This window comes from Zalophus californianus, chromosome 9 (assembly GCF_009762305.2).
Source record: "Zalophus californianus isolate mZalCal1 chromosome 9, mZalCal1.pri.v2, whole genome shotgun sequence".
NCBI lineage: Eukaryota > Metazoa > Chordata > Mammalia > Carnivora > Otariidae > Zalophus > Zalophus californianus.
Genome location: NC_045603.1, coordinates 21,205,965 through 21,228,212, shown reverse-complemented (window position 1 = coordinate 21,228,212; position 22,248 = coordinate 21,205,965). Strand labels below are relative to the sequence as shown.

Genomic DNA, 22,248 nt, shown 5'->3' with positions numbered 1-22,248 from the left:
GTCTCTTTTGCCTGGAGTATTTCATTCCTGGTCTCTTTATGGCATGATGGTCTCAGGACATCATTCCAAGAGGGTGAAAACAGAAGCTACAGGTCTCTTGAGGCTTAGCCTCAGAAGTAGAACAAGTCTGTTGGTCAAAGAAAGTCATATTAATAACAACTCATTAAAGAGGTGGGGAAATAGATTTCACTGCATAATGGGAAAAATTGCAAAGTCAGCTTTTGGCTCAAGATGGCATTGGTCTTACTAGAGCAATTTGCGTAACACTTTCTGGATTTATTATGAGCCTTTTTAGGACTGTGCTGGAAAACCTACCTCCATAATTTTTTGAGACAGACTCCTTTCTGCTTTGGACATATCAAGTTATTGTGGAATAATGCTATGGGATAAAGCCCCTGACATTCTGAGAAGACCTTTTACCTAGATGCAAATGTCTACTAGGCACATCCTTAAGTTTTTTGGGCTCTTAACAAAGGAGCTTATAGCCACACTCATGATGTGATATCTACCCTGGGGCCATTTCATTCATTGAGAATCTTCTGCTAGTTGGAGAGACCAAAAATGCCCAAAACAGTCCTACTTTTCAACTTAGCATGTCTTGAACCCTTCATATTTACTTTAAATTCTGCTTACAAAATGAACAGTGCCTTCCTTAATTCATTTCTTTCTTTATGGAGCTTATCATGTGCAGCTAAATACACCAAGTGACACACTCATTATACTTCTTGGAAATCTCCTTAATCAAGTCCACAAGTTCACTAGGAAACTCTCCATCTTCTGAGTTACCACAGGTGACAGTGTTGCCAGTTGTTTCATGATTACAAAATATGACCATCCCAGCTTCCTATAGTAATTTCTTCACCATTCTTCCAATTTCCAGAGCAGTCTCCTTACTGCCCTTCCAGGCTCTGCCCAATTCCCAATCCCAAAACCATTTGGCCATTATGTTTTAGCCTTTTTTTAAAAAAAAATTTCTCCCTCTTCCAGGTACTACTTTCTATATCCACTATTTTTTTCTTTGTAATAACTACCCCAAAGCATAGTGATTTAAAAGAGTAATGATTAATTACTCATAATTAGTTCTCATAATTACTCATAATTCTCATATTTCTATGAGTCAGCTGAGTAGTCCGTCTACTACTTTTGCATGGACTCATTCATGTGGCTTATTCAGATAGAAGATCAACTGGAATGGAAGGTCCAAGATAGCCTTACTAATAGGTATGAAGTCTTGATGTGGCCGTCAGCTGGGACATTTGAGATAGTTGGACTTCTCTGTCCAAGAGGTTTTGTATTTGGGGGCATCTACACAGAGTGTGTCAGTCTCACGGCAACATTCCTAGATGAGGAAAAGAAGGTCCAAGGCTTCTTAAGGCCTGACTCACATGTCTCATAGCATCTACCATTCTACTTGTCAAGGAAGTTACCAGACCACCTCAAGTTCAAGGGCTGGGGAATAGACTTCATCTGTTGATGGGTAGTGGCAAGCTCATACTGCAAAAGGGTGTGTAGAGTGGAATAATGTATGGTGCCTACTTTTGCAAATAACAAATAATTTACGTAAATAATAATCATAAGATTTCAGGAGAACCAATGAATTTGTTGGGAAAAAAGATGATAGGTCGGTAATAGAAAAAGCATAAATAAATTTTTGACCATTCTGACTATAGCAGATTGTGGAAAAGGAGACAGATTTCCTCACTGTGAAGAGTAAACATTAAGAAGACAAAAAACTATTTCTGGTAATTCTAAGGGAAGAGAAATTAACAAAAGGAGATTTGGGAGGGTTATTAAAACTATTTCCTGAGGTGGTCAATTCATGTATAAAATGGTTAAGAGATTTCCAACAGGAATGGATACAGTTTAGTAATTAGGGCTCCATTGTGGGAAAACAGCCTTAGTTATCAGGTTTTGTATGTGATCAAAAAAACCCTTCTTCAGTGTTTATGTGTGTTCTTGTACATTTCTATTCACTAATGATCCTGTGGCCCAAACAAGACTGATTCTAAAGGTGGTTCTCTGTGAAGGTATACCATTCATTTATTCATTTGTGTGTTTAGTTAGTTTATTCATCCATCCTTCAATTCATTCAATCAACAAGAATTTATTGTGTATCTAATATGTGCCTGGCAGTCTGCTAGGCACTGGAGATGTAGTGTGAGCTCTCCTGGAACTGATGGTCCAGTGGGGGAGATATACAACCAATCACCACAAACACAAAGATAGAATTAAGACTGTGACAAGAAGAGGTACCCAGTGGTATGAAAACCTCCTGGAGGTTAGCACTAGTCAAGGTGGTTGAGAAGCCTGGGTGGGGCTTGAGCAAGACAAGCAAGAGACCAGGTGTAGAATAAAAGGAGTACTCACTGTCAGGTTCATGGCCTTAGGGGCCTCAACTTTTATATCCAGTTGGAAATAAAGCTTAGCCACTCTTTAGGCCCCATTGTGTAATCTCCCATGCACAGAAACTCAAAGAGCTGTAGAGGTCTGGTTGGCTTAAGTATTTTTGGTTCACAATGCTTGAATGTAATATACTTTTAAATGGAGACTTGAGAAACACGAAAGAAGAAACAAAATAATATAACAGGCAAACCCTGTACAGGTTTAATTAATTTGTGCATATGAACACATTGACTGCCTTAGGCAAAAGTGACCTTGCAGAACTGCCAATTCACCCTCACTAGGGATTGGTAAGTGGTTAGTGACCGTCTTGGTGGCAGAGCTGCACAAGCGAGCATGAATTTAGAGTTAGATGTGGGTTTACATCCCTGTTCTGCTTCTCACTAGGTGAGAAGGTCAATGTGTCCTTGAGAAGTGTGACCTTAAGAAGTTTGCTGAGTCTCTTTGAACCTCAGTTTTCTCATCTATAAAGTGTGTATGTTAACACCTACTTGGCTTATTACAGATTAAATGAGATAACATAGCATGGATGCTGTCACATAGTAAGTACTCATAAAATGGTAGGTATTATTTTAATCTATATCTCCCAAAATATGTACTAGTTACTGTGATAGTAATAAATACTGTCTGGTTCCTATAGGGCACCACTCTCAGAGTAATGTGGTCACGATGACCATACTGGCTCGTGGTCATCCTGCCTGACGTGTGGTTGGTACTGGCCAAACATTGTCTTATGCATCTCTCTGGACTTTGGGAAGGATCTATGTACATTAAATTTGTATTTTTGCCCTGAAAAGAATTACTTCAGTTTGAGTGCTTCTGGGGAGACCAAATCTTTTTTTTTTAAGAGTTCTTTTCTCTTTTTCTTATGAACATTCTTCCAGACTTTGGGCTAAATCCAGAGCTTCCCCTGGGCATGAAATAATGACAGCTAGAAAAAGTCTACATTTTTCCTGATCTTTAAGAATGATTTACATATTTAACTTTGCCATCAACAACTGGGTTCATCTGAGAAAACTGTCACCAAGGATGGTGTCCTTGGGTGTGAAGAGTTTATAGAGAACCAGCACGTGTAACTGGTTTTTATCTTCATCTTCTGAGAACTGAGATTTTTCTAAGTCAGAGTCAAAGCTCTTTAATTGGAATGGGGTCTTTCCAAGGTCTCTATTTGCAAACGGTTTATGCTACATCAGAGGAACTCCATACACTTCCGGTGACAAATAGTATCTAAACAAGTAAAAATTGATAACCAGAAAGTGGGAGTCTAAGTTACCAGTCACTATGTGTCTTATCACGTTAAAAACAAACAGTGTGTACCATTTCTGAAACTATTCCTGGGTCGTTAAGTTAAGACTTAGCTTACAGCATCATACAAATAAACATAAAGTAAAATAAACATTTTGTTCCTGCTTCCACCAATACCCAGGGCTTAAACTTTGAATCATCAGGCTTCTTTCTCCCCCCTTCCTTTATGTTTGCTGTATTCAGGTCTCCTCTTTTCCATCTCTCCCGACACCATCAAGTGAAGCATGAGATCCCCTCACTTCAGCCACGAATTTCCGCCTTTCACTGTTTACTCTCCCCATCCCACCTTTTCACTAGAGTACTCTTGAACATAGATCTCACTGTGCCGTTCAATATTTCTAGTAGTGCCTCATTGGCCACAGTTAGAGTTCCCAAATATTTTATGGAAAGGAATACTTTCAGGGTGCCTCAGTCAGTTAAGCATCTGCCTTCAGCTCAGGTCATGGTTCCAGAGTCCTGGGATCCAGCCCCGAGTCGGTCTCCCTGCTCCGTGTGGAGCTTGCTTCTCCCTCTACCCCCAAACCCTGCTCGTGCTCTCTCTGTCTCTCTGTCAAATAAATAAAATCTTTTTTTTTAAGAAAGGAATACTTTCTCCTCAGAGCCTTAAGAATGTGTAAGAAGAACAAAATCCTATAGGAACTTGCATAACTTTACAGATGAGGAAGATTTTTACATATATAATTTCTTTCAAACTTTTTCATCATGAAATACTTCCCACATGCAAAGAAATTGAATAATATCATCAACCTCCTTGTATTTACCCTCCAGCTTAAGAAGGAGAGCATTACAGATGCTATGGAAATTCCCTATGTACACACCCAGTCCTTCTGCAGCACTATTCTGACTGTGGGTCCAACACTTCCATACATGTCTCTATAGGTTAGAGCAGGGATCATAGTGTTTTCTATAAAGACCAGATAGTGAATATTTTAGGCTTTGCAGACCATGTGAACTGTGTTGAAACTGCTGAACTCTGCTATTGTTGTGTGAAGACAGCCATAGATATGTAAGCAAAAGGGCAAATTTGGTCTTTGGCAGGCTGGATTTGGCTCATGAATCAGAGTTTACTGACTCCTACATTACAGCATCAATGGTAATATGTAGCATTGTTTGTATATTTTTAAACTTACATACATTTTATCAAACTGCTTGTATTTTTCTGCAACCTGATTCTTTTGCTCGGTGTGATGTTTTTAATTTTATCCATATGAATACATATAGTCCTAGTTCATTCACTTTAAGTACTGCATAACACTTATGAATATACTTTCAGCATTATGCATATACTATTTCTTTATTATATCCATTGTCTTGTTGATGGGCATTTATACTGTTTCCAATTTTTTACTATTGGAAACAATGCAGTGAGCATTTTTGTCCATGTCACCTATTCATATGTGTAAAGACTTATGTAGTACGGGGACCGGAGTGTTAAGTGACTAGTCCTAGGTCATACATGAAGCTATGAAAGGTCAGCACAGTTCTCTATCTTAATCTTCTCATGTCCCATCCCCCATGACATTTCTACTACACCACAGCTGTTGTTTCTGTGTATGTGTAGCACTGCCAGGTGTGATAGGGGGATTCAAAAGAAATATATGATATTTAATCATAAATAATTATGATTCCTGTCTTCTTCAAATTTACAATCTGGTGCTATAGTGGGGAAGATGACAGATGTAGTGAAATCATTAATTCCCACATGAGGAGGAGAAAGATAAATGATGGAGGAGTGTCTTGGAGAAGTTCTGGCATACGTGGGAAAAAAATCTATCGAACTGAGAGCTCTAAGAGCACATCTGAGTGTGCAAGGAGACAGAACTTGCCCACGAAAGGCAAAATTGCATATTATAAAGATGTAAATCTTCCTACCTAAGTATATAGGTTTGGTACATCTCAAACTCCTAAAGAATTTTTTTTAAGAAACTTTTTTTAAAAAGAAGAATGTGACACAAGATGTGATGATTTACTACAGAGAATAAAAAGATGAGAATATGTTAGGAAATACTGAAAAAGAATGAACAATAATAGGGAAGGATGATATTGGTACAATATAGATCAATGGGAAACTAAATCCAGTGTCAATAAAAGAAGGAGCATAAATCAATGGGAAAAGTATTCAACAAGCAATTCTGAGAAAACTCACCTTGTACCATACACTAAAAATAAAAAACAATAAAAATAAGCTTTAAAAAGTCAAATATATTTAACTACATACAATGGAAAAACTTCTCAGGTAAAGATAATTAAAAGAAAATAAAAATGTTTGTAGTAAATATTCCAGAACTCTACTACATTCAATATGCAAAGAACTCTTCTAATTCAATTAAAAAATTAACACTTCCATAGAAAAATGGTAGAAGACATAAACAGAAAATGGAAAGAAATTACCACATATAGACTATAAAGATGTAAAAAAAATTCAACTCTACTAGTAATCAAAGAAATGTAATTTAATACAGTAAGATAGGATTTGTCACTTATGAAATTAGAGAAGATTGTTGAAAGTAATGCTAATGAAGGTGTCGTGAGAAAGGCACCCTTATTCCATGCTGGTAGAAGTGTAAATTGAAAAAAAATTATAGAATGCAATTCGGCATTCTTTAATGCTTTTTTTGTATTGTCTGAATTTTCTGCAGTGGGTCTTTTAGTTTTAAAGCTAGTTTCATTTAAAAATAAATTTTAACAACTTTTCAGGAAAACAAGGCATGAAGGTGGGGAAGTCTGTGTGCAAATTCAGATATTTTTCTTTCTTTGCTCTGATTCTAAACTTTGTGTATTAACACACACATGAATTCATCTGAATAGAAATGATGGCTTTCTGTGATGTGGGCTTTCATTACTAACTCTGGAGAATTTTTAGGCTCTCTGTCTACAGGTTCTCAACATTCAGTATTTAAACAGAACCTTTTAACTATTTCTAAGGAGGTGTTCTTCTTCTGGTACATGTGCTCAGTCATCGCTGGCTGTGGCTCATGCCTGACAGTGGTGACTTCCTTCTCATCTTCATGCTCTCTCATCCACAATGGACTACTTTCTCCAGCTGTGCTCTTTGACACCAAGGAGAATGATCCATGCTATTCGTAGAGAAAGCCTAAGGGGTAATGTATAGTTTTGATGAAATGGACACTGATAATAAGTAGTAATGCACTCAATCCAGAATGTTTTTTATTTAAACACTAAAAATCTTAAACTCACTAGATGTTTCTTAAAATCCAAATTTATGTGCATGTTTTTGTTGTAGAAAAGTATGATTTGATGATCAATAACAGACATTCAAGTAATAAAATATTCTATATCAGAGTAAACTTCTGCAGTGAAGTGGAATGAAATGTGAACTCACAGAGGAATAGGAATGATAAAATTTTTTTCCACAGGTTAAAGAACATTTTTTTTTTTGTATTTCTTTGAAGGATGAGGGAGGCTATTAAGTTGCTGTGGTATTTAAGAGTACATTGAAGAGTAATTGAATAGATTTAAGAGTAATGTAACAGCATGTAAAATGTCAATTTTTATATGTTGGAAGTTAATTTTTTTTGCAACTTTTTAAAGTGAAAAACTACAGATATAAACCCAAAAATGTATTGATGGAGTACACTGTTTTTCAAACTTTTTGTAGGGAGTAAATGAACAAAACTATTCAAAGGCCACTAGTGTAGAGAATACCCATTTCTTATTCTCAACCTATAAAATGACTCCTTATATGGAAGGGAGGATTTGAGGGGGAAAAAAAGCCTCCAGAACTAAGGTGTGGGGTCTCCTGGAATTAGTCTTCCCTTGCAGTTCTTCCCACAACAAGGGAGTGAAGAATATCAGAGAAAGGAGGACATAGAAGTAACCCTAATTAAAGAAATAATATATATGGAAACACTTGTCAAATACTTGGGACATAGTAGGGCTCATTAAATGACAAGCCAAATAAGGCTAAACTCACGAATCCCATTAAGGAGCTGCTAAGAGGTAAAGACCCTACTATTATGAGATGTATATTAGTGGGTTTACACTCCCAAGGCAATCATTACATTTATTCATAGTTTGCCTATAATATTACTTAGTTAAACATTTTTCTTCTTCTGTTATTCGTTGAAGGCAGGGTTAACAAACTTCTTCTGCAAAGGGCTAGATAGTAAATGTTTTTGGCTTTGTGGACCATATATTGTTTGTTCCAACTACCCACCTCTGCCATTGTTGGAGGAGAAAAGCCATAGATATTCCATAAATGAATGGGTGTGGCTGTGTGCCAATTACACTTTACCAACACTTACTTTTGAATTTCATGTAATTTTCATGTGTCGTGAAGTATACTTCTTTTGATTTTTTTCTACTATTCTGAAGTGTAAAACCATTGTTAGCTTTCAGGCTACACAAAAACAGGTGGGTAGCCAGCTTTGGCCTGAAGGCAATAGGTTGCCAAACCCTGGTTTAACGTACAGTGTTTAAGGGCCCTTTATGCTAAGAGTGGGTATAGTATCAGAAGGATACACAAGGAACTGGCCATTGTAATTGTATTTAGGTAAGGGAAATGGGTAACAGAGCTGGAAGGAAGACTTATTTTTCAGTGTACTGTTTGATTTGCTTACCATGTGCTTACATTACCATTTCAAAAATTAAAGACTTTCCTTTTCTTTAAGCCCCTTCAGGAATCATAAATCCATCAAACCTGGTTTGAGCAGACTCTGCCATGGATTCTGGATTCTGGAAGGCTTTCTTGTTAGCTAATCAGGGGCACCCACATAATAGATCTTCAGCCAGGGGTAATAACCCAAATGCTATAGAATTAGAGGAATTGGGCTTTGGGTGAGAGATTGATAAATTATGTGCTAATAGGAGAATCATATCCTTATCTTGTGCCACTTCTAGGAAGAGCATGCCAAATGGCAGGGAATTGGGCAGAACTAAGCAGAAAAACAATTAATACAGATTATTTAATTGTGCCAACATTTCTTGAGGGCCTATTATGTGCCAGGCACTTAAACTAAAGGTACCAAGTTTATATGAACATATAAAGGGAAATATAAGAATCCAAAATGAAGATGAGTTTACCTGGAAAATATTACAGAGCTATCATATGGTATGGAAGTATGAGGAAGCTTGATGAACATGACTAAAGATTAAAAAAGACAAATGTTAGAAAAAGTTAGCACAAAAGGAAACCCAAAGGAAGAGTCAAAATACCAAAATCTCCTATTTTTTTTTAAAGACCAAAGGATATGGATCTTATATCACAGAGTATACATTTGGATTGAATATTAGGAAAAATTCCTGACTCTGTACATTGTGGGTTCCTGGAAATTATTATTATGGGAAACTGTGGAATTTCCTATTCCAGAGGAGGAATTCTATCTAGAATAGTAGTTGTCTGAATTTGGGGGAGGCTTTTCAACCCATTTATTATACAACATGCAGACATGTATATACAATTATTATATATAATTGATATATTAATATATACACAGTGAATATATTGCCTGTATAATTCATGTACACGTATTGAATGTTGAATTTCCCTAGTCTGCAACTAGCTTGTGAGTATGAATGAGGTCTCATTAACAGTAACAACTCAACTTTCACTGGTTTATTCCTCAGGTCCTTTTAGCTTTTCTGTCAAAGTCCAAGTATTTCAGAAGTGCCTTAGGGTCTCCTCATGTTTGTTCATGATCAGGTTTGTTCTGGCTGCTGCTTCCATTACCTTTTGTGTCCATGAGTGGGAACAGCGCCCGACCAGTGGTCACGATTCCTCTGCTTCTCTGAGGGTTATGGTGATACCTAGCATGCTGCTACTATTACACAATTGCCCCAGAAAGGCCGTGGTCCTCTTGGGGTCAAAGTTCCACTGTGATATGTGGCAGAGTTGTGTGAGCACAAGGGTGGCGCTGAAATGAGTTCTCTCTCCTACTTGTTGGAAGAATTCTGTTGGAAGTGTCTACCTCTACTTTATACATCAATGCTTCTAGATTTCATTTTTATTTATTGCCTTCCCTCTCACCTTGTGGTGGCAGGAAAGCCTTTTGAATCCAGTATGGATTGGCCAAACACTGTACTACAGTGAGAATTACACATTTCTCAAAGACTTAATTTTGCTTTAGGGTGAAGGTCATGGTGTTTGGCTCCACCTGACTTTAGAATGGGTTTCTTCCCAACAGGCCCCTTGGCTTCCTGGGGAATAGATTCTGGTAGGGGCATGCCATTGGTTCACTAGATGGACCTAGATTTGTCTGCATTCCCACAGTGCGCATGGTTTGTATCCTGTAGCAGGAGGTTCTCTCTCTTTCTTGCCCCTTCAACCACCCACTCTCTGGTGTCTTCTCTTCAATTCAGATGTGCCCTAGACTTGACCATCTTTAGAAATTGCCCTTGAAACTACATCCTTCATCAGCTACTTCCCTATTTTCACTCCTTTGCACACCCAAACCTCTCTGTTAGAGCATCCTGATCTTAGGCTTCATCAACAGCTTTCATGATGCTCTGTAATCATCTGTGTATACGCGTGATTATTTTTTAATGTCTCTCTTCTTCATTAAGCTTGATGTCATTGGTCATGGACACTTCTTTTTCCTTTTACTGTCTTATCTCCAAAGATCCAGCCCAGAGCCTAGTGCAGAATAAGTTCTCAATAAATGTTTTTTCAAAGCATGAATAAAGGAATGGATGCAGCAGCATAGTATGGTAGACTACGTTTTCAGCAGCCCAGTGTATCTGAAATTCACTTCTGCGTGAACTGGAACATTCTGCTGGGTGAAAGAGAAATAAATAAAGACATAATAGTAGGGACATTCTAATGAAATACATATTTGTCCAGTAGAAGCCCTATATTCTCTTCCTGAATAGCAAATATAAATATTTATTTGTAGACAAAATGATTTATTGGTAGAGACAAGATAAAAAGGTTTGAAAACCATCCTCAGAAAACAGACTTGGAAAAGAGATTCTGATAGCACAACTTTTCATTACTTGACCTTTCAAATTACCTCTTCAGGAAAGTAGGAGACATATTGGAAGGAAGGAAGGCAGGAGGAAAAGAAGACCTAGAAATATAACTAAAAGTGGACATTGCTTCTTTTGGGCTCTTGGATTCATTCTGGACATTTCCTCAGGATGAAACTTCAGACACTTTGGTGAGATTTACCATTATTTTTCTTTATACCATAATGTTTTTTTTAGCCCACATAAATATAAGACCATGGTAGACCCTGAGAGTGAAAATGCAAGCCCCTGAAATTTTTTCTAAAAAGCAAAAATTAAGATCTGAGAGAACACTTTCTGAAATTTTGATTTGCTGACATAGTACCTACTCAAGAAGATTCCAGCAGAAAGTGGTCTGAAATCACTTTTGTGTCTTTGTAAATACCTGCTCAACTTTGGAATAAGGCTTAAGATAATAAGTCATCAATTTATCCTGTTTTTAGTCAATGCCTTTGTATTTGTTTCTATTTTTTTCTATTTGTAAAAGAAATAAAGACATAACCAAAATATCATCAAATCTTGCCCAAATTTCTCAAGTGCTGAAATTTAAATGAAAACATATGGTGTTTCCCAGATACTTTAGAGAGTATCTCTTTTGAAAGCACATATCCTGGACATTTGTGAGTCCAGATGAGGTATAAAAATGATAAATATTGAAAACAGATATGTACAGAAAGCTTATGGCAAAGTATCTACAAAGGGATCCATTTGCTATTTTGTGAATAAGCTTGCTTCCTCCTTATCTCTCTCTCTTAACCAACTATCTAAACTGCCAACCCTTCCTCAAACTCTCTACTTATTTATTTGTCTTTCAGAGTTTTTTTCCTTTTTGGAAGACCACCATAACGAAGGGGCATTCTCAAATAGAACAGTTTGGATGGGATCAAGAATGAATCTCATTGAACACTCCCACTTACCTGTCACAGAAGAATTTTCTCTTTCTGACAATTTATTTGGTGAGTTGTCAAGTTCATTTGAATACAAGTAAAAACAAAGTGCAACTTGGAAATATAGGAGAAAAAAGCCTAGATGATGAATCCAATAGAGCCTGGCAAAAGTTTTTGTTCCTTCTAAGTACTCAATAAACATTAGCTACTATGCAAGGTTAGAGGTAGCTCAGACCTTGGATTTATTGAACCTAATAGTCTTCTTTTTTATAGATGAGGACTATAAGACTGAGAGCTTTGTGACTTGTCCAAGGCCATGAGGCTAGATAATTAACAGAGCTGGGAGTAGAAATGGATTCCGGGTACAGGCTAATTCTGATATTATTATAGCATGTACTAAAGTATGAAATCATACTTCTTATGGTTTAATGTTATACCTATAAAATGCTGAGGTTACTTAGATTATAGTTTCCTTTCCACTATTCTTCTTGTGCTGGGGGACATATGGCACAATGTCATGATTAGTCATTTAAATTGGATTGAGGACAAACTGTTCCAAGTTGTTTTCAGTAGATCTGTAACTAGATGATACCATAAAATGATATATTGCTTCACTTTATGCATTTATGAAAAAACTCATTATAAAGAGTTTCAATTGGGAACATCAGCGAAGACTGAAAAGCAGCAATATTTGGGATGGGGTAGGGAAGCCTTTTGCCACTTGTAAAATAATTCCCTTCTGTATAATAGCCCTGCTGGGAAACTTAGATGCTCCCAGTTTTCCACTCTACATTAGTGCATGGACCATGGTAGACTATGATAGTGAAAATGCAAACATTTGAAACTCCACAAAATTCAATGTTTAAAGGCATGATCCCCTATTTGGTTATAGACATCCTTGAAAGAGATTAATTAATAGCTTATGCTATTACCTACTAGTCATTAGCATCTTAGTGTGTAATGGTTTAGTGGGTCACTTCCAAGGAGAGGTCTTTATTTGTATTACCTGTTTACATATCTACCTGCCCCATGCAGTATAAGAGCATTTAAGGGCAGTGACCATATTTTATTAACCCCAGTTTGCATTTGATAAATAAGAATCAAGTAATAAATAAAGGAAAGGAGAAAAGAGGTTTAGGGGGAAAAAGAGATATTTACCAGTAACTCTCAGAAAGACCAATGGCAGTAGTAATTATTTATGAAATGCCGGTTCTCAGACATACTTGTCTTATTTCTTCCATTTGGCTTTTCTTCATCATGTGTGTGCATTCAAGGCCAATGGGCCCTACTTCCCTATCCAGCTACCTGACCATTTGCTTCTGGTCTACCCTTCTATTAGTCCTTAAAATAGTCAGTGCATAGACATCTTCATAATTTTTGTCTACTAATCAGAACTCACAGGATAATTAGAACTCTAAGTGCATTATCATAGACTAAGGAAAATTTCACCTAAGATTATTTTTTCACCTCACTGAAATTTTATGATTACATGGTAAGATCTCTAAGCAAGCACGTTAGATTGAAGGCTGACCTCATCAAACATGAGGTGAAAAAGATGTGAGCAGATAGAAAAAAGTTGTGGGGGTGCTGTCAAGTTAGAAGCATCTGGGAATGATTGCTTAAGGAAGCACTGTGACTCATGCTTTCAGTGTTGCTTTTCCTTCAGCTCTCCTTTGCTAGACCACGTTCTCATCTTGTTTCCTAACACTGTCATTAAGATTTCTGAAAGTATAAGCTGCGTGAGCTGCAAGCACAGCTGTTAATCCTGGCTGGAGCAGTTTCCTCAAATCTTCATCTGGTCTTCTCTCCTGATAAACTAATATCCAGTGTGGCCATTGGGACACATTTTCCTTTTCTGCACTAAGTTCTAGCGCTAGCTCTAAGTATTTTTATTACATCTCTTTCCTCCCAGGCCCTCAGCCTCACTCTACTTAACAAACCTGAGCTAAAGGTATGCCGAAGGGGTGGATGAAGCCTTGCATTTTAATTTCCTTATTCCTCCTCCCCATCTTCTTTTGTGTCCTGATGACACTGATGGATTCTTTGGGCTTCCCACCCTGAGCTTAGGATGCAGAGCACCAGGGAAAACACTCTGCCCCATGGATGAGTAACTGGCAGTGCCTAACTCACCATTCCTGGTTTTTGAGATACGCCAGAGACTCGCAAGTGTTAACCCATGGGCTCAACTAGCTGGAGAGTGGAGTTCTTTTCCAATGGTCTGTGTAATGAATAACAGCTATCATGTTGTTACAACACAGGAGAGTGAGGCTTATGGTAGAGAATATGGATAGCTATTATGTCTTTACCCAAACATTGAGTAACAACTATATATTGGGCATTGGAATAAAGCAGGGAATAAGACAGGCAAGATCCTAGAGGAGGGTAGACTCACAATAAACATGCAAATAAATAAAGAAGCAAAATAACATTAGGTAGTCGTGAGTGCTACGAAAACAACAAGAAAGGGTGATATCAGAGTAACTGGAAGGATGGGGCTATTCTAATGTGTGATCGGAGAAGGCCTCTGAGGAGTTGACAACTGAGTTGAGACTGAAAGGCAAGAAGCCAAGGAGAACATTCTAGGTGGAGGAAATAGTAAATGCAAAAGCTCAAAATCTGGAATAGACTCGGAAGGGCCTTGTCTTTTCATTTTTATTTAGGGCAGTTGAAAGGGTCTAGAGAACTGGCTCTGGACCTTGCATTCCCATTAACCAGCAAGAGTAAAAGGAGATTATTAGACTGGGAATTCTGGAACCACTGCCTAGTTTTAACATTTGAGTACACAAATTGCTACAGTTGTGCCAGAAAGTGGTGACTTGGACTCATTGGTACTCATTCGGCACACGATGTGACTTTTAAGGTGGCATTAGGTATGGTCCTCCCCCATGCAGGTGACTATAAGGGCCATAATGAAATCTCCATGTTAGGACATTAGGAAGACAATATGAAGATTATTCAGTAAATACTGATGAGTACTCACTCATGGGCACCAGAGACAGTCATGACCTCTGGAGTGAGGCCTTTCAGTGTCTTCCAGAGGTGGCTATGGACCCCTCACTCTCTGAAGGCTTTGCTTAAGGGGAAGGGGAAGCAGCTCCACATGTATGAACGGTTACCCTGAGGAGAAGAGCCTGAAGCAAGGACTTATATGCAGGCAGTTTATGTGAGAGGTGATGATGGGTTGTGGAAGCAAAAGACTAGGGTCACGAGACAGGGAAAGAGGAAAGCCAACATGAGATGAGATGTGAGGGTCACTGAGGTGGATGGGGGAACCTGACACCCCTGGGGAGTAGCATGGAGAATTGTCTTCTGAGGGACTAGGAACTGGTACAGTTACTAACAGGATGAAGATCACCGTTGGGGGCATGAGCTCTCTGGCACTTCTGGGTTGTGCTTTTACTACTCCGAGTGGAATCAAGCCAAGTGGTCTCTCTCCTATGATGTTGGAGAAGTTCTGGGCAGAAAGCAAAAATTGTGTGGCATGCTCCTGAAATGACAGACTGAGTACAAGGTGAGTCTGAGCTCACGTGTGATCATTTGCTGTGGCTACAGCTGAAATGAGGGGTTGGCTGAAGGATGTGACACTGCCACCAGAGGGGTTTGCCACATACTATAAATGGGATTTTTCCCCCAAATCAGTTTAAATACTCAAAGGAAGGCTAAGATTTTGAGGGGGAGGGGGGATAGTGCGGATTTGCTCTATAGTTCTGTTTTCTTAGGCTGGTCCTTGCAGAAAAGAAGGAAAGAACCTTAGACAGAGTGGAATTGTAGAGATGGGGCTGGAATGACCTTGTGAGGTCCTTTAATTTATTCTGCAGCCAAATGTCCCTGACAAATCCAGATGGGAATCTAGCTCATTGGTAACTCAATCCACACACAGGACTTGGCATGGAAGGACATGGTGACCCAAAAGACATAAGTCTCTTTTCCTTTGGGACATCCTGCAAGCCAGGAAACTTGGTCAAATACTAATTTAGTGAATTGAGAAAGGCTTCTCTGATGAGTGAAGAAGGCAGGATCTTTATGCAATTAGTGCATAATAAAAGGTAATAATGGCAAAGTCCACAGCTTCCCATGGTTTGCAATGGTGAATAGGGTAGGAGATGGCATGTTAAATACAACCTGTGTATTCTTTTAGCAAATTGTGCTTTAAGAACTCAGAAAACTGCAGAATTTCAGACTAACAGGAAAGCATTCTAACAATAGACAGAAGAAGCAAGAGAAGGTACTGTCTCATGCTCCCCTACCTATTGTTCCCAGTGCAGTGAGTCCTGGTTCTCTTAGCTTAGGGATATGGGGGAAAGTTCACTGAATGTGAGTGGAAATAAGCAATGAAATTGAGAGAAATAGTCTTGGAGGCCATGGAGACATTCTGAAGTTTAGTTTTGTCCCTTGTAAACAGGGATAATGATGACACGTCACAGCTTGCTAGGAGAATTGAATGGCTCCGTGGGAAAGGGTTCTGAAGGCATCACATAACATAATTAATCCAGAGTTTGCAATGTAGTTGTTATTATTTAAATTGTTGAAATGACAAACACCGCTCTACTCGTTAAGGGAAGGAAGTTCTATTTATCTTACATTGTTGAATGCAAAGAATCTTCATGGAGCCAACAAAAACCAACAGTATGGAAATAAATATCTGGGTGCCCTAAAGAAGGAAACACATGTTCTATCTCATCTTGATATTACAGCATTGCTAACAATAGCTGTAGAATCCATGTTTTTATATTAATTTTTTCAGGATATCTAATAGTCTTTCCAAAGACCCATTCTGAATGAGGCCCAGCAAGTGGCAGGAGGCCTCTCTCCCATAATCCCTTTCCTTTAGCTATTTTTCATTACTTTGTGCTTCTCTCAGCTGCTTATGCCTGTTTTCTCTGAGTAAAGCTTTATTTTTATTAGAAGATACTTACTTTGGAATCAAATTCTTGCTTATGTCTTTTGCTTAAATTAAAAGAATCTTTCAGATGTTACAGAATCAGCCAGATGTTTTAAAATTCAAGGTCTTGAGATGCAGTTTTGTGGAATATTTCTGAATTTGACTTCAGGTATCTGAATTGACTGGGTTTATCTCACTGGGTTTAACTCAAGTGAAGGTAGTTCTGATCTAATGGGTAAATCACAGCCGAAAATTTCCAGAAGATGGAAAGATACCATTGGCTCAGACAAAACTGAAACTTTGTTTTAGCATAATTTAAGTATTGTTTCTGACCCACATCTTTTCCACAGATTTATGCAATATCTAAGATTCTTATTAATTCACTATGGCTTGGTTTTTTACTCTCCCAGGAATCTCAGATCTGGTAACCCTTGTTAGTGGAGTTAAGAAATGGTAGGATGTAGAGAACCACCGACAGAGACCTTCTTTATGGCAAAATGGACTACTACTTCTTTTGATAAGGCATGAATAGTTTGGAAAAAGCATGGAGGGAGATGAAGAATTATAGATAGGTGATGGACACTTGTGGGCTGGTGGGCAACTCCATTGCCATCCACGGCCTTGCTCTCAACCTTGCAGGCTAAGAAACAGATCTCAAGGATGTTCAGAATAAGCTGAGGAAGGTTGACTATAAAATCAGGTTGCAAACTTATACATCTTCAGGAATAAAAAAAATTGTGATAATGGTAACAGCCACTATTTCTTGGGTGCTTTCTACATGACAGATATCATGCTTAAATACATTTTAGATTTGTTAGCAGACTTCTTGCATTCAAGTTCATCTCTGTCATTTATGGGTATGAGGTCTTAGGCAAATGCCTCAACTTTATGCAAGTGACTTGCTTTATTTAATCAAGTTCTCAGAAGAATGCCTGGCACATCATAAGTGCTCCATAACTATCTGCCACTGATATTAATTCTCACAACATCCTATGAGGTACATACCCTTATTATTCCCTTTTTACTGGTGAGAAAGCGGAGATTTAAAGATGTTCAATAATATGCTTAAGGTTCCATAGGTAATAAGTGGCATCCAGAATATAATCAGGATAAGCAATTAGAATTGGATGGTTAAGGAACAAGGCAAAGAGAACACTTCACCTTCTCAGTGGAGAAAGACTTTCCAATGAGATTAAATTACTCAAAGTCTATTGACCAACTCTCTTCTCAAGGATAGTTTTCAGAAAAGCATTGCCAACATTGGCTCTGGGACTTCCCTTTTTTCATGGGTTCATAGCTGATACTCCCACTTACCATGCATAACATGTCATTCACATTGCTCCCAAGTACCATATGCAACAGGACCAATAGAACTTTCCATGATGATTTTTTTTAACATATAATGTATTATTTGTTTCAGAGGTACAGGTCTGTGATTCATCAGTCTTACACAATTCACAATGCTCAAAAAAAAAAAAAAAAACTTTTCATGATGATGAAATATTCTAGATCTGCTTTGTCCAGTGCAGTAGCCACTATCCATATGTGGCTATCAAACACTTAAAATAAAACTAGCATAACTGAGGAATTTATTCTAATTAAATTAAATTAATTTAAATTTAAGTAGCCATATATGGCTAGTGGCTAGTATTTCAGTGCACAGAATGGCAGGGGAAAAATGTATTTTTAGAAAAAAAAAACAGCATGAGGCAGTAGGGCATCACTAAGAGAGAAGCAAAGGGGTCCAGTCAGTCTTATGAGAATATCCTCTGTGAATTTCACTCAGCAACAACAGTTTCCTGGATCAGCTAAATTGTCCTACTCATTTCCTTGTTAGTATAGCAGTTTCTGAGGGCAAGAGGCCCATTTGTTTGACCATTGAGAAAGTCAGTAGAGAATTCTTTTTTAAAAAATAATAAGATTTGGGCGCCTGGGTGGCTCAGTTGGTTAAGCGACTGCCTTCAGCTCAGGTCATGATCCTGGAGTCCCGGGATCGAGTCCCACATCGGGCTTCCTGCTCAGCAGGGAGTCTGCTTCTCCCTCTGACCCTCTTCCCTCTCGTGCTTTCTATCTCTCATTCTCTCTCTCTCTCAAATAAATAAATAAAATCTTTAGAAAAAATAATAAGATTTACAATGAGATACCACCTCACACCAGTCCGAATGGCTAAAAATTAACAAGTCAGGAAACGACAGATGTTGGCGGGGATGGGAGAAAGGGGAACCCTCCTACACTGTTGGTGGGGATGCAAGCTGGTGCAACCACTCTGGAAAACAGTATGGAGGTTCCTCAAACAGTTGAAAATAGAGCTACCATATGATCCAGCAATTGCACTCCTGGGTATTTACCCCAAAGATACAAATGTAGGGATCCGAAGGGGTACGTGCACCCCAATGTTTACAGCGGCAATGTCCACAATAGCCAAACTGTGGAAAGAGCCAAGATGTCCATCGACAGATGAATGGATCAAGAAGAGGTGGTATATATACACAATGGAATATTATGCAGCCATCAAAAGGAATGAGATCTTGCCATTTGCAACAACGTGGATGGAACTGGAGGGTGTTATGCTGAGTGAGATAAGTCAATCAGAGAAAGACATGTATCATATGACCTCACTGATATGAGGAATTTTTAATCTCAGGAAAGAAACTGAGGGTTGCTGGAGTGGTGGGGGGGGTGGGAGGGATGGGGTGGCTGGGTGATAGACATTGGGGAGGGTATGTGCTATGGCGAGTGCTGTGAATTGTGCAAGACTGTTGAATCACAGTTCTGTACCTCCGAAATAAATAATGCAATATATGTTAAGAAAAAAAAAGAAGAAGAAGATAGCAGGAGGGGAAGAATGAAGGGGCAGAAATCGGAGGGGGAGACCAACCATGAGAGATGATGGACTCTGAAAAACAAACTGAGGGTTCTAGAGGGGAGGGGGGTGGGGGGATGGGTTAACCTGGTGATGGGTATTAAAGAGGGCATGTTCTGCGTGGAGCACTGGGTGTTATGCACAAACAATGAATCATGGAACACTACATCCAAAAAAAATAATAATAAGATTTATTGGGGCACCTGGGTGGCTCATTCGGTTAAACATCTGCCTTCGGCTCAGGTCATGATCCCAGAGTCCTGGGATTGAGCCCCACATTGGACTCCTTGCTCAGCAGGGAGCCTGCTTCTCCCTCTCCCTCTGCCTGCTGCTCCCCCTGCTTATGCTCTCTCTCTCTCTGTCAAATAAATAAATAAAATCTTAAAAAAAATAAGATAGAAGATTCAGAGATAGTTTGCCCTGGTTTACATCTTCTGGGTAGCTCTCCCACCCATGGTCCTCCCAAGGCAATGATAGCTCTGGGGTTGTGAGGAGAGGAGAATGAGGTCAGAAGTAGACTGAGGATTGAGAATAGCTTTGCAAACCATAAGTCTTAATTTGGCAATCCAAACTGAGACATAACCATGGACCATCACTCTTTTCCTCTTTCATGGCAATGAGGGCAAGTGTGCCTAAGTGTTTCAACCACGGAGTTTGAGTCAGAAGACCTGGTTTAAAGTCCTAACTTAATGCCTCACTAATCGCATGACTTTAGACAAATCACTTAGCATCCTGATTTTCCTTGTAGAGTCTATAAAATACAGTAGAAGATAGGGCATCATAAAAAATACCTTCCTCAGAGGATGCAACTAGGATCAAATGATGTAATGCATATGGAACCACTTGTAAATGTGTGAAGGCTATAGAAATGTCTTGGCAATGATGATTGCATTTATATAGATCACTTTTGCCTTTCAAACTGCTTATTTATTGTGTTTTTATCTTCACAACACATCTATGAGGGAAGTAGGGCAGGGATTATTATCTATGTTTTACCATCTGTTGATGTAGACAAATGAGGCCCACAGAAGCTGAGAGACTGACCTAAGGTTCTACAGGACGTCTGGTTGCATTAAGTGTGAGCTTAACCCTGGGCCTACTGAATCCTATTCCAAAGTCCTCTCTTCCAAAAAATAACCAACAATCATAGGCTTGATATCCACAGGTTATGCTGCAGAAATTATTCCTACTCAGTAAGCAAGCCACCCTACAACCTGAGTCCAAAGCCAAATAATCATAACATCAATGTAATGATGGTGTGTAACCACCCACTGTGCTAAGCATTTATAAACATTATCTTATTTAATGCTCATAGTAACTCTATGAGGTTGTATGGTTATCAGCCCCATTTTACAGGTGAGGAAATGGTGAAAGAAAATGGTTCAGGAATTTGTCCATGTCCACAGAGCTAGTGAGTACCAAGGGAGTCTCGTTGTATTAGTTTGCTGAGGAGCCTGTAATGAAGGATCAGACTGGGTGGCTTAAAGAACAGAAATGGATTGTTTCACTGTTCTTCAGGCTAGAAGTCCAAAATCAAGAGGTTAGCGGTTGATTCCTTCTGAAGCCTGTGGGGGAAGTGTCTATTCCTGAACCTCTCCTTGGCTTGTAGATGACTGTCTTTTCCCTGTATCTCTTTATACAGTCTTCTCTTTATGTCTGTCTGTCTCAGTGTATACATTTCCCATTTGTATAACGACACCAGTTATATGGGATTAGAGGCCACCCTCATGACCTCGTTTTAACTTGATTACCTCTATAAAAAGCCTCTCTCCAAATAATGTCGCATGCTGTGGTGGATTAGAACTTCAACATACCAGTTTGGAGGGAGAGGACACACTTCCACTAACATTGGATATAAACCCAGATCATTTGGCCTTATACTGTTAAGCATTATGCTTTAATGCTTCCTGACATAACAAAATTATATGGATAGGAACAAATGTCAAGACACAGAGCATGACACTTGACCCCAAATCCACTTTTAGAGCCACTGAACAGAAACCTACTCTACATATTAAGTTCTAAACCTGGAAAGTGCTCCCCAAAAATATTTAGCTAAGACACTGGTTTCCAGCTTACTAGGCAACTTGGCATTGAGGACTTTTCTCATAAACATTTACAAATATTCTTCTCTGTAATGAAGTTAATCAGTAAACCAAAGAACCTCTGGCCTCTATTGCTCCTTACCTAGTCTCATTTTCAGTTGCTGTGAGTAAGCTAAGAATGGTAATGCAGTTTCAGGGGTTAGAAAATCCAATTCAAAGTAGTCCTCGCCATAGGCACACATCATCAGGATTTATCATGGAAATGATGAGCATGAAGCCTGATAAAGGTAAGACACTATTCACAGGTGCTCTTGGCCGAATCTTTGCAATTGGACTGAGGAAGTGGGGGGCTTTTGTTTGAGATTTTAGCAACAGATCTCTGTCGAAGATGTCTCAGTCAGATCTGGAAGACTGGGGTGAGAAGTTGGGGGGGGGTAATTTTTGAGGATTTGAGGCAGGTGAGTATCTCATTGAGATAAAATCTAAGTATGTTTTCCCTAAAATTGTTCATTAAATATTATGTGAAATTAGCAAGATTTTTTCAAGTTAAACACTAGGCAGTTCTAACATTAATGCCTGTAGACACTTGAAAAAGCACTTTGAAGTACGTTACTTAATGCAGTGTTTTAAAAAATGGTATGTCTCAGATCCTAGTGGGTCATGAAGTCTATTTGTGGCTTATGACCACCATTGAAAATGAATAGAATAGAACAGAATAGAATAGAATAGAACAGAATAGAATAGAAATAGAGTAGAAATGTCAGAATGCACTTCAAGAAGTGAGGATAAGTGTTATTTCATGGAAATCTTGTTTCAATTACTTCTACATATGTTTAAGTGTACAAAGGAATTATGATATAAAATGTATTTCAAACTATGGGTTGTGGTGAGAAAAATAAAAAG

At 38.6% G+C, this 22,248-nt stretch overlaps 1 protein-coding gene across 5 annotated transcripts in view; it reads left to right on the top strand.

Moving 5' to 3' along the window:
• The window catches only part of NR1H4 (nuclear receptor subfamily 1 group H member 4), a 74,545-nt gene that overhangs the window by 5,281 nt on the left and 47,016 nt on the right, over window positions 1-22,248 (top strand). For 2 of the 5 annotated variants that reach the window (XM_027595775.1, XM_027595777.2), the window contains exons 2-3: window positions 10,682-10,820; window positions 11,484-11,624. In XM_027595775.1, coding sequence (XP_027451576.1) covers window positions 11,546-11,624 — 79 coding nt within the window. In that variant the 5' untranslated portion in view covers window positions 10,682-10,820; window positions 11,484-11,545. Of the gene's footprint in view, window positions 1-2,905; window positions 2,943-10,681; window positions 10,821-11,483; window positions 11,625-21,366; window positions 21,633-22,248 lie in introns of those variants that run through there. The other 3 variants (XM_027595773.1, XM_027595774.1, XM_027595776.1) reach the window with 2 other exon arrangements.